General features: G+C 35.8%; 1 protein-coding gene across 4 annotated transcripts; it reads right to left on the bottom strand.

Moving 5' to 3' along the window:
• Positions 1–5,582: 5,582 nt before the first annotated feature.
• On the bottom strand, positions 5,583–8,962 carry LOC104896310 (hypothetical protein). Of its 4 annotated transcripts, XR_007275764.1 has the most exons (3): positions 7,652–8,962; positions 7,222–7,290; positions 5,583–5,826 (listed from the first exon to the last, which is right to left on the bottom strand). XR_007275764.1 is itself a non-coding variant. In XM_010683043.3 (2 exons), exon 1 carries the CDS (start codon positions 8,708–8,710, stop codon positions 7,691–7,693), a length of 1,020 nt encoding a protein of 339 aa, XP_010681345.2. In that variant the 5' UTR covers positions 8,711–8,962; the 3' UTR covers positions 5,584–5,826; positions 7,652–7,690. The 4 variants fall into 4 exon arrangements, 3 of the variants coding, with proteins under 3 accessions (XP_010681345.2, XP_019105822.2, XP_010681344.2); XM_010683043.3 differs by lacking the exon at positions 7,222–7,290 and having other exon boundaries at positions 5,584–5,826; XM_019250277.3 differs by lacking the exon at positions 5,583–5,826 and having other exon boundaries at positions 6,982–7,290.
• Positions 8,963–12,774: the final 3,812 nt, after the last annotated feature.

The following is a 12,774-nucleotide window of genomic DNA, read 5'->3' as shown; positions in this document are numbered from 1 at the left end:
ATTATTTATTTGCAAAAAATTATAAAAATTCAATATTATCAACAGTAATTATTGAAGAAACTAACAACACCCCACATGACTATGTTTTTCCTTACATATTGAGAAAAATTTAGAAGATTCTATATTATTCAAATAGTGTCAGATTCCAACTACGAACATCAATAACAAACGGAGGGAGTACTAGCAATTACCAAAAAAAAATACAAATATCATCCCTTTTTTTCTCTTATTTTTGAAAATCATACTCCTTTTATTGTTCTTTTAAGTTCTTCCTCTTTCCGTTTACAACCGGTCTTTTTAGTTCTTCCCTCTTTTCTTTTTTCCTTATTTGATAAAGTTTTATTCTCTATCCACGTGACTCTCTATTTTTAGATATTAGTATCATGTCGAAGTAAGGAACCACGACATATATGTTTCGAATAGATTCCATTTTGAGAGAGTAGAAAAACTAGTATCTCACTGAAAGGTTCTACATCTGCCCTTTCGAAACACATTTCTTTAGAGAAATTCTCTTAACTCACATAATTCTACACTCTCTCACATCCATATTCTCTCTTCTATTTAAATAAACAAAAAGAACCCACCTACACTCTCTCTTCGTTACCTTGGTGTATATAGCTATATTAAACAGAGAGAACTTAGAAGAACAAAGTGAGTACTTTGCAATATATAACAATTAATGATATAAATCCAAATATAGAAATATGGTTATCGATTTATATAGGCTTATTATGAGAATATAGATATATATTTTTTGGCTTTGTATCTTTCGAATTTTAGCCATTTGAAGATTGGCGCAGTACGCGGAAGCATCCCATGAGCTCTTTTGATCGTGGAACCAATCGTTTTTTACCTCAAAGAGCCACAATCAAATACGCGGATGAGTGGTAAAAGGAAGGCGAGTGAGATGGACCAGGATATGCAAGCATTTATGGAGGTGGATACTATTATGACATAAAGAAAAAAAAGAGCAGTAGAGATGAATGTGCAACAAGTGGCGGGCCCCACACCCTGGGCCCTCGATGAACAATGATATACATCCTCTCGTGGAACTGTAGGGGTTGGGAAATATCCCTGCAGTAAATGCGTTAAAGCGCATTGTCATTCTTGAACATCCCCAAATGGTATTTCTTTTTGAAACTCGTCTTAAAGCTTTTGAGATGGATAAAATAAAACAAAAACTGAAAATGAAAAACATGGTGGTTGTTGATTGTGTTGGTGAAGTTCGGAGTAGGAGTGGGGGCTAGCTCTTTTATGGGGTGAGAGTTTGAGTATTAGCACAAAATCATACTCTAATAATCACATTGATGTATGGGTAGACTCGGTAGAGAATGATAGATGGAGATTTACAGGAGTTTATGGTTTTCCTGAAGAGGATAAAAAGGACTAGACAGGTCAATTGTTGAGGCATTTGAAAGAGGACCAACATGAACCCTGGCTTTGTGGTGGTGATTTCAATTTGATGATGATGTCTAGTGAAAAAATAAGGAGGCAATGAGTTCCGGATAGAGGATGCGAAGATTTTGCGTCAAGCTACCAGGTTCTGTCATCTTAAAGATCTGGGTTATGTCGGTCATGAATTCACGTGGACCAATAATAGAGGAGGGGAGCACAATATCCAAGAGAGACTGGATAGATTCTTAGCTACCCCCTTGTGGCGACAATTTTTCCCGGGATCTTTTGTGTCCCATCTATCAAAACGAAAATTCGACCATCTTCCTATACTATATATTATGCTTGAAAGGTAATATTGAAGTACAAAAAAAGAGGAGAAAGTTTCGACTTTTTTGATTTGAAGAGATGTGGCTCAGGGTTGAAAGTTGTGCGGAGATAATTGGGGGTGCTTGGGCGAAGGACGGGGACCTATGCTCGAAAATAGCTCACACTTCCCGTAATTTGAGTGCATGGGGAAGGAGCAAGTTTGGTGATTTTATGAAAGAGATGAAAGAATGCCGCATTAAAATGGAGCAGCTCATGGGCGAAACTCAAAGTGGTGACACTATTGCCCAGATGAAGGCACTTGATGATAGGATGGATGAACTTGAAAACTGGGAGGAGTTGTATTGGAAGCAGAGGAGTCGCCATGAGTGGTTAAAAAATGGGGACAAAAACACCACTTTCTTTCATACTAAGTACAAGCAACGAGTGGCTCGAAACCAAATTCTCAGTATAAAGGATGATGCTGGTACTGAATTCAAAGATGAAGACCATGTAACGGAAGTAATCGCTGCCTTCTTTGAGGAGTTATTTTCCACGTGTGGACATATAGACGCGGCACCTATCCTCGCGTGTGTGGAGAATCGAGTGTCACAAGTTCAATTTGAGCAGCTAGCTGCACCCTTCACGGGTGAGGAGGTACATGATGTTGTGTTTCAGATGCATCCCACAAAAGAACCCGGCCCGGACGGTATATCGGCAATCTTCTTTCAAAAGTTCTGGAATGTGGTTGGTATGGACGTGATTGACAAAGTGCTTGATGTGTTAAATTGCAATGGCGATATTGATTCTATAAATCAGACTCATATTGTCCTTATTCCTAAGAAGAAAAAATGTGAGTCCCCTGTTGATTTTAGACCAATCAGCCTTTGTAATGTGATTTACAAAATTGTGTCGAAGGTCCTTGCGAATAGGTTGAAATTAATTCTCCCTAACATTATACATGAGTCTCAAAGTGGTTTTGTGCCGGGGAGATTAATTATTGATAATGTGTTGGTGGCTTATGAGTGTTTCCACTACTTAAGAAAGAAGAAAAAAAGGCAAAAAAGGTTTTTTGGGGCTTAAACTAGACATGAGTAAAGCCTATGATAGGGTGGAATGGGAGTTTTTGGAGAAAATGATGCAAAATTTTCAATTTCCGGATAATTATGTAAATAACATTATGAAATGTGTTACTTCTGCGTCCTTCAAAGTTCTCGTTAACGGCCAACCATCGAGAGAATTTAAGCTAAGTAGAGGGCTCCGGCAAGGGGATCCGCTCTCTCCATTTTTGTTCATCATGTGTGCGGAGGGTTTGTCCGCTATGATGCGTGCGTCTGAAAGGCGGGGAGATATCCATGGCATAAAGATTGGTAGACATGTGGAACTTATCTCTCATCTTTTCTTTGCCGATGATAGTTTGTTGTTTGTCAGAGCAAATGAAGGGGAAGTAGAGAATGTACTAGAGATTATTTCAACCTATGAAGCTGCTTTAGGCCAGAAACTGAATATGGAAAAATCAGATGTGTCTTTTAGCCGAAATATTGAACTGGAAAAGAAAAACATGCTTCCGATGAAGTTATCTTTTAAGGTTGTCGAAGGACATGATAAGTATTTGGGTGTTCCGACGTACATTGGAGGTTCAAAGAAACAGGTTTTCCAAGTTATTCAGGATCGCATATGGAAAAAACTCAAGGGGTGGAAAGAAAATTACTTGTCTCAAGCAGGGCGGGAGATCCTAATTAAGTCAATTGCCCAGGCAATTCCTACCTATGTAATGCAATGGTTTATTGCTCTGCCTATTAGCATTTTGAAGGAGGTAGAAAAATTGTGCAGGAATTTTTATTGGGGGCAAAAGGGGGATGAAAGAAAGACTTGTTGGGTGGCATGGGAGAAAATGTATAATCCTAAGAAAAACGGGGGTATGGGGTTTCGAAACTTGCAAGTCTTCAACCAAGCTCTGCTTGCAAAACAAGCTTGGAGGATTTTGAATAATGAAGAATCGATCAAGCCGAATCTTAAAGAAAAAATATTTCCCTCAATGCTCTTTCTGGGAGGCAAAGTTTACATCAAATATGAGCTTTACCTGGCGCTCAATTTTGGGAGTAAGGGAGGTGGTGGAAAAGGGAGCTCGTAGATTAATTGGCAATGGAGCTAGCAGTGATATCTGGCGTGATTCATGGGTGGCGAGTTTACCAAGGTTCAGGGTGGCATCTAGCCGAGTTCACCTCGAGTATCCCCCACATGTGGTGAAGGATCTGTGGGAGGGGAGAGACTGGAAGACTGATTTATTGCATGGAATTTTTTCGCCAGGTGAAGTAGCTGCAATTTGAAACATGCCCATTCCACTTTTTGATGCAGACGGTAAGTGGACATGGACTTGTACTAAGGATGGAAATTTCACTGTCCGAAGTGCCTATGGTATGCTAATGCAAGAAGCTCTAAGTGGCAGAGCTACTCTTCGGCAGGTCATGAAGGATCCGATTGGGGAGTGGTATGGAATGCAAGTGTCCCCTCTAAAGTGAAACATTTCGCGTGGCGTGCGATTCATGATGGACTAGCAGTTCGTGAGCAATTAGGAGTGCATGGCATGGAGGTTGATCAAAGGTGTGCCATGTGTGGGGAACACGATGAAACTGTGATGCACATCCTTGGGTCGTGCGAAGAAGTAAAAAAGGTATGGCATTTCTCACCTCTAAGGCTAGACGTGAGCATGACCGACACGGTGACGTTCCGGGAATGGTGTGTGTCGCTTCGAAGTCGGTATAAAAAGATGGAATGGTGGAGTATTTTTTGGAGTTTGAGCTGGGGTTTATGGTTAAGAAGGAATGGATGGGTTTTTGAAGGAAAAAAAGAGAAATGTTGAAGAACTGATTCATAAAGTTGTGGGGATGGTGGAGGAGTATGAAAAAGCAAATGAGGGGGGTAGTTTCGATGGCTCACACACTCACCTCAATAACAAGTGGACAGCCACGGTGGGAAAATCCTATAAGATTAACTCGGATGGAGCAATTTTCAAGGGGAAAGGAGTGGGTTGTGGAGGAATCACACGAGATAGTTCAAGGAATGTAGTTGTAGCCACAAGCCTATTTTTGCCGGGAGTTTTCGAAGTGGAGGTTGTGGAAGCGATGGATATGAGACACGCTTTAAAGGTATCAAAGGAAGCAGGTTTCGATGTGTTGGTGCTTGAAACGGATAACTTATCAGTCTACAATAAGCTGAAAAAAGGCAGCAGCGAGTCGTCTCTGCTGGGTAGTATTTTGCGAGATATACATATCTTAGCTAGTTCTTGTAGGCAGGTTTCTTTTTCTTTTGTTAAAAGGGAGGGGAATGGGGTGGCACATAGTTTAGCTAAGCTGAGTTGTACCTTTGAAGGTTTGCGGGTGTGGTTGGAGGAGTACCCTCCTGAAGTTGTTGGTTGTGTATTTGCAGATATTTCTGCAGCCTTATCTTAATAAATAAGTGCCATTTTCTTGTCAAAAAAAAAATACATGCCAAAGCTTTTGACATTTTCGAAATTAAGAGAAAAATTGATAAATTGCATCCACAATTTATTTGAGCCTTTAGCCTACGAGAGATTAATCAAAATCTTATGTCCTACTTTTTGTATACTATTTGTGTGCATTTCATTTTATTGGTTAGTAATATCATTATAATAAAATATAGTCTATATTTATATTTCAAAGTTTCGAACACGTGACCTCTTACTTCATAATGTCATAATCTTACGATTAAACTATGATTTTTGTGTTTCTTCTCAAAAAAAAAATTATGATTTGTATTTATAATAGGATATTAACTCTGAACAATAAGATATCCTTTTTATCGTAATTTTAATATCAAAACACATTATAATCAACCAATAAAAATAAATAACACACAATTTATATATAAGATATGGGACAAAAGATTTGATTTCGTAAAAAATGTTCTTAGATGTAGGAAACTGGAACCGGATATCTTAATGAGCTTTAGACTTCGTAATAAGAGGAAAGGGGATGTTTGATACATGCACTACTACTGTTCCTGAGTTTTTTCTTTTTTGGTGAGAACTGTTACTGATTGTTACATGAAAGAAAACTGGTCCAACATAATTGTTTGCTGATCGAGTCTGCCTTTGTGTCTTGAATTCTATAAATCCAAATAATATTGTCACATTTACAACAGACAGCATAAGACATTTTACAGAAAGACAACCACTTCCTTAGACCTTAAGCCGCAAGACTTTTGGTTACCAAAAAAAAAGTTCTCTTCTCTCTGACATGCTTTACCTAACCAAATCTTCGGACACACATTTGGGCTTTTCATAATTATGTTCTTCTCATTAAGGAAGAGCTTAAACTATAATGTTGTCCAGCATCAATGTGTAATCCAACTGGATTATATCTTTCTTCTCCCTCAAATCTCTTTTCCTACCTAAACAACTTTCACATTTCACTTCCTTTTTGTGTGTAAAAGGTAATGTCACATGCTTTTATTTGATTGATTACTACTTACTAGTCGTCTTCTCTAAATAATTCATCACATTTCTATTATACTCTCTTGCTAAATTTACAAGGTTAAATTTTATTGTAAATTTTGAATTCTCATTTTCCATAATACCTTTAACGATCCCGAAACTAAAACTTATAACAAAAGATTACATTGGATAAAAACTTAATTCGTGATTGATAGTTATAGGTTTTTTTAGATCCAAAATATATGGTCTATAATATCGATTTTGTTTATAAGATTGAAAATGAAGCGATACTATAAAAGGTAATAGCCAAAATTGTTAAATATGGGAAAGACTGAAAGTGATAATTTAAGCTAGGTACCTGACTACATAGGTAGTTTTGTAGAAAAAATTGCTAACGTAATTGAGAAATGTTTAAAGTAACTTTTTTGGATAAAGAAAATAAGGTGGGAATAGAATAAAGAAACTTTTCAGCTTTGTAGTTGCAAAACCAGCTTACTTAAAGTAATTTATCTGAATTTAAGCGTTTTCCGATTAGATTTTATTGAAGTTACATGCTAAACGAACCTAGTTATTTCCAGGCCCGTCTCGAACTATATAGAGGCCCTGTGCGATCTCGTATTTGAAGAATTCAATAATGTAATAGCTCATCCATACTTCACATAATCATATTATGAAAAAAAAAAGTCCAAATAAGTAGATAAACTTTTTCTTTTTACTACTTGAACTCTCTCTATTTTGGGGCCCTCACAATTAATGGGCCCTGTTCCATAGAACATGTTGAACATGCTAAAAGCCGCCCCTGGTTATTTCATGATTCTTAAATTTTCATCAACTAATCATTTAAGGTCATTTAAATAGATTACGAAACAGACCTCACTAAAAGAGTGAGTATACTTTTTATGTAATCCACATGAAATCGACAGATAGCGAAGGACCAACATGCCATAATAATACAGCGACCACAATGATGCTAAACGATGTAATAATTTCTATGTTTGACATGTTAAAGCGCCAAAAAAGAGAGAATTAAACCAAACAAAAAAAGTGACACATATTATGCCCACTACCTTTTGGGCATTCATTTTCTAGCATGCTTGCCGCAAACCTTTACCTGGTTTCGCTCTTTTCACCCTGTCCTAAAAGAGTTAAAGTCGGTAAATTCTCTCATCATATATATATAAGTTTCAATAAATTAATATAGATTTTGAAAAGTTTAGACAATTTTAGGTACATTCAAATAATTTTAAATAAGTTTACTTGATATAAATTCAGTAAATATAAAATAAATAAAAAACATTTAATCAGTCTAAAATACCTAAAAAACAAGCACTAGTCACAATCTAAAATATGGGAAAGAATAACACAAATTCTATTGGAAAATTGTTGTAAAATTAGCATTTTTCACCATCAAATTAGACAAAGCAAAAATAGCTCATTTCTTCACAATCAACTAAAAAATGAAACAAAATAGAGTAGGAAAATAAAGGATTTACGTACATGAAGAACAAATTTCTTATGACTTGAAAGCATCATTGATCATCGAAACCATCTCCAAACTTTGTAACTCTTTCTGCACTTTCTCAAATCTCTTTCTCTATCTCTAACATTACTAATTCTACATGATCCTCCACCATTGTTGTACATCTCATGCCCAAAACCATGATCATTTCCTCGAAAACCGAATTCTTTGGTTGATAATCCAAGTCCACTTCTTCTCAAAGAAGCAAGATCAGGCACTCTTGAATCTGATGACATATTATCATGCAACTTTAAATCAATAAAAGCAGGATCATCACAACTTACAAACTCAGTTTCTTTCAATGAGAAAATATTCTTGTTTGGACCCATAAAACTTGAAGTATCACAGTAATCAAAGTTGCTAATCCTTGCGTCAGATTCACTAAAACAGCTTTGTTTCGCCGAATCAACGACGAAATTCCCAGTGCTTACACTTGAAGCTCTTGCAGCTGATGATGAAACTGGGAAAGCGCCATTTTCTTCAGGATCATAAAATCCTCTGAAACTGCAAAGTGACCTTGATCTTGAAACCCCATTACACTCATTATTCTCTTCATTATTGTTCTTAACATGGTTGCTTTTGTCTCTTTTTTTCCTAAACAATTTTCCAATCTTCCAAAACTTGCCTGTTTCTGGTTTTTTACTGTTATTCATATCACCAACAGAAATGCTATTGCTTCTTCTCAGAGTGTTTAGATCATCATTATTGTTAGATGATCTTTGCTCGGTTTTCGGTTTCGAAGCTGAGATCTCAGCACCCTTCTCATTTTCAAGCAAGAATGAGATTCTTCCAACATCAGTAGTGGAAGAATTAGGGTTTGATGAGAAGATCTCAGAGCAAGAACATAAAGGAAGCCTTTGTTCTCCACATTGTGGGCAAACTAGCTGAGCTAGTCTATCAGTGAGACAATAAGCACAAATCCCACCTGAAGAAGATGATGAAGTTGGGTGCTTTTTGCATGGAAACTCTATGAAGTTTTCTCCAAAGAAATCTACGTTGTTATATTCTTCAAGCTCTCTTTTACCCCTGTCTCTCATGGTATGTAAAGCTCAAGTTTTTTTTCCTATGGCTAGTTGTCAATATATTGCCAGAATTGGAGTGATATGACAAGGAAATGAAGTAGGTTGTTGAGATTTTATGAGCCCAAAAAAGAACAGAAAAAATTTGGGGTTTATAATGTGGAAAGAAAGAATATGAAAGTATAGTAGAATCAGGTTTGGCTATGAGAGGAATGGCAATTCTTGGATGAGGACGATGGACGAGAAATACTAATTTACTACTCCATATAAAAGTCCACACAGAATTACTTTTCACATTATATATTTCCTCGGTTTTTTTAATGCAATAAATATATTTTTTTACTATTCATACTTATCACTTTGACTAAACTAGTTTTTGTCCCAGACGATACGTCTTAGATTATTTACCAACGTGTATTCATAGGTTTGAGTCTTGAAATCAAACACACATTTTTATTGCTTAATGTCTCATTTGATTGTGTGGGGAAGGGGAGAGTACGTGTGGCAGCATGACATTTGTTTGTTTTGAATTTTAGATATATATTTTATTTTTTTTTATTTGTACATAATAAACAACATAATTAAGTGGGATCAATATGTTACCAGAAATAGAAAAGTAACAGTGAGTAGATTATACATTTTTATTGCTTAATGTCTCATTTACTTAAGTGGGGAAGTGGAGAATACGTGTGGCAGCATGGCATTTGTTTATCTTGGATTTTAGATATATATTTTTTTTTTCGATTTGTACATAATAAACAACATAATTAAGTGGGATCGATATGTACCAAAAATAGAAAACGCAACAGTGAACAGATTAAAAAGAAACGAATTAAAAAGAAAAGTGTGTAGATCAAAAAGAAATGGAGGAAGTAACATTTATAATATTTACTTATATATTATTATAGATATATGTGGTCAAAGCAATGCCTCGACATACATAAATGTGCATTTGTTGAATTTCAAATGAAACGGAGGAAGTATCAAACTTTCGATATCTTTAATTAAGTATTCATAATCAAATTATAATCTTCACATTGAAAATGAAGAGAGATAAATCTAAAAAAATAAGTTATCATATAATAATATTTTTGTTATTATATATTATTTAATGGAAATTATTGGTCAAAAGTCATAACGGAATATTGAGAAAAACGCAAATGTCTATTATATAAGCCAAGGAGGAGGCAATGGCGTTCCCTTGAAATTTATTTAAATACCCCTCACAACATTCCACAAACAAACCTTCGAGCAGCTAATCAACCCAAATCCACGCACAAACTTGCCAAAACAAAATAATCAATCAAATATATTTTAACCCAATCAGCTGATATAATGTTCAATCAAATAAACTTACCAATAAAAAAATCAATCAGAAAGATTCATTATCAATAACTTATCAAAACATTAATACCACATACATAACAAAAAAAATTACACGGCATAACAACATTAAACAAACTCAATTACAAACACAAACTCCAAACAAAAAAAAATTATTTTCACAGATTGGAGCTTCACGACATTCTCAAATATGGAACTCTCAATTTGCCGATTCTTTACTATTAATCAGGTAGGCAGTTCGTATTGAAAATAAAGTTATGTGTACTGTTCTATGTTTAGTAAATCTTAATAATATGGAATATGTTCGAGTAAATTAAACTCAACTTACACCAAGTCTTAAAAATGTGTTGTATTAGATTTTTTCAAAAAAAAATTAAACTTAAATTACAGTTTATTTAGAATTTAATTCAAAAATAGTTGAAATTCAATATAAAATTACATCATAAATACTCGAAAAAATAAAATTTTGTCAAAAATTTCAATCAAAATATGAAAAATCGAATTGTTTTTGTTCCCTTATATTGAAAAGAATTTGAAAAAAAAAAATTACTGAAATCCATATATTAAAATAAAAAAATTATGCTCGTAATCGAATTTTAACATATACCTTAATTTGGGGGAAATCGAATTTCAACGTAAACGGTAGAGCTTGCGCCATGCCTTGCTTGAGATAATTCTTAGCTAATAATCGACGATCTCAATTGAATAGATAGAGAGAGAGAGAGAGAAACGAGCGTGGTTTGATTTGGGAAATTTGATTAAGATGATGTTCAATTGAATATTGAGAGAAAAAAATATTGGATATTTAGATTTATGGGTTTGGGAATTGGGGGAGTAGTGGTTTGATTTGGGAAAATTGATGAAGATCCGATGTTCAATTGAATTGGGGGAATTAGTGGTTTGATTTGTGTTTGGGAAATATGGGTTCATTAGCAGAGCAAATATGGGTTTGTTCAAGAAATGAGATGAATGACTTAAAAATGGGAGAGTAGTCTGTGGAAATTTTTGTCCGTAGCTAATATTGAAGAATTGAAGAGAGAGATAGAGTAGACTGAGTAGTATGTGTCTCTTTTGTCATGGGACACATGGGGTGCATATTAACGTTTTAGTGCAATATATCTATTTCTATCAAGCTATAATAACCCAAAAAATTCAAGCTATAATAGCTACATGCAAAATGCAACAACAATTGTATAACGTTTAGAGCTATATTTTAAAGTAGCATAATATTTAATTGCAGTGTTATCTCACCTTTACCTTTTTGCCTTAAATGATATGTTTGAGCTTTGACTTAAAATGTAAATTGTTATGGACTCTTATTAACTTAAAATTGTAACGTTAATTGATAGTGGTAATTGACTTAAAATTATTATGTTACATGATAGTTGGTTGACTTAAATTTATCTTACTACTCTAAGTTGGTTCTATCATCTTAGATATATATTTATTGAAGTGTTTTTCAATAATATTTGTAAGTATTTAGAAAAATCTTATTCACAAAATGAAGATGAACTTAGATACGAATTTTCGTTTTTGGTTTATTTTACCACCAAGTAACAGTTATCCAACAATATGTCGCACGCATCGCGTGCATAAAAAGCTAGTGAGAAATTATATGAGGAACAATGCAAAGAGTATACTAACACAAAAGTAATCCTTCAAGTCACACAGAAGAAAAGTCAAAATTATATCACAAAAGGTAATGTAATTTCGCCTAAAGGTGGACATATGGTAAACGAGTCAATTGTATCATTTTAATTTCAGTTTTTTCACCAAATACCCTAACAAAAAAATTTATTCACCACATACTCCAACTTTTTTCCAAATTCACCATATATCCCTGACTTTCTAAAAAATGCATCCAAATACCGTTAATGACTAATGGCGGTTAACTTCGTTAGTTATTAATGTTAATTAACCTTAAAAAACCCTAATTAACCCTAAAAAACTCTAACTAACCCTAACTAACCCTAAAAACCTAAGTAACCCCAACATACACTCTCTCCCCTAACCCACCCTAAGACCATCAGCCTCCCCCCCAACAACCCCAGCCCCACTAGCCCCTTCCCCGCAACTCCCCGCTCCCCCTCCCCCGCAGACATGCCTCCTCCTCCCCCTCCCTAGCACCCCCAGCCCGAATACCCCCTCACCCCACCCCCTTCGAATCCCAAGACCCCACCCCTTGAACTCAGTCGCTCCCCCTCCCCCGCCGCAAAATCGCGAATCTCGTGCCCCCCCCCCCACCCCTTCCCTCACCCTTTCGAACTCAGTCGCTCCCCAATGGCTCGGATGACTCGGATTTCTTCAGCAACAATGGCACCAGATTTCTTCGATAACTCAGGTTTCACATCTAGTGCGACGACGAGAGTGAGGGAGGAGGAGGCGCGGTGGAGATCGAGGGGGCCTACGTAAGGGATGTCGGGGATGGGGGTTGCGTGGATGATGTAGGGGAGGGGGAAGGGGTTGGGGGTTGGTGGGGCTGGGGCTGGGTTAGTGTTACTTAATGTTTTTAGGGCTACTTAGGGTTTTTAGGGTTGATAGGGTTTACTTAGGATTTTTTAGGATTAATTGACGTTAATGACTAACGGAGTTAACCGTTGTTATCCATTAAGGGCATTTGGATGTATTTTTTAGAAAGTCAGGGGTATATGGTGAATTCGGAAAAAAGTTGGGGTATCTGGCGAATAAAAAAATTTGTCAGGGGTATTTGGTCAAAAAACTGTTAAATTTGTTTGGAT

The sequence above is a fragment of the Beta vulgaris genome, chromosome 6, assembly GCF_026745355.1.
Source record: "Beta vulgaris subsp. vulgaris cultivar EL10 chromosome 6, EL10.2, whole genome shotgun sequence".
Taxonomy (NCBI): domain Eukaryota; kingdom Viridiplantae; phylum Streptophyta; class Magnoliopsida; order Caryophyllales; family Amaranthaceae; genus Beta; species Beta vulgaris.
Note: the sequence above shows the minus strand (reverse complement) of the source record. Positions and strands in the feature narration are given on the sequence as shown.

Excerpts from the sequence above, each read along its gene's own strand:
- LOC104896310 (XM_010683043.3), bottom strand. The coding sequence starts at position 8,710 with ATGAGAGACAGGGGTAAAAGAGAGCTTGAAGAATATAACAACGTAGAT.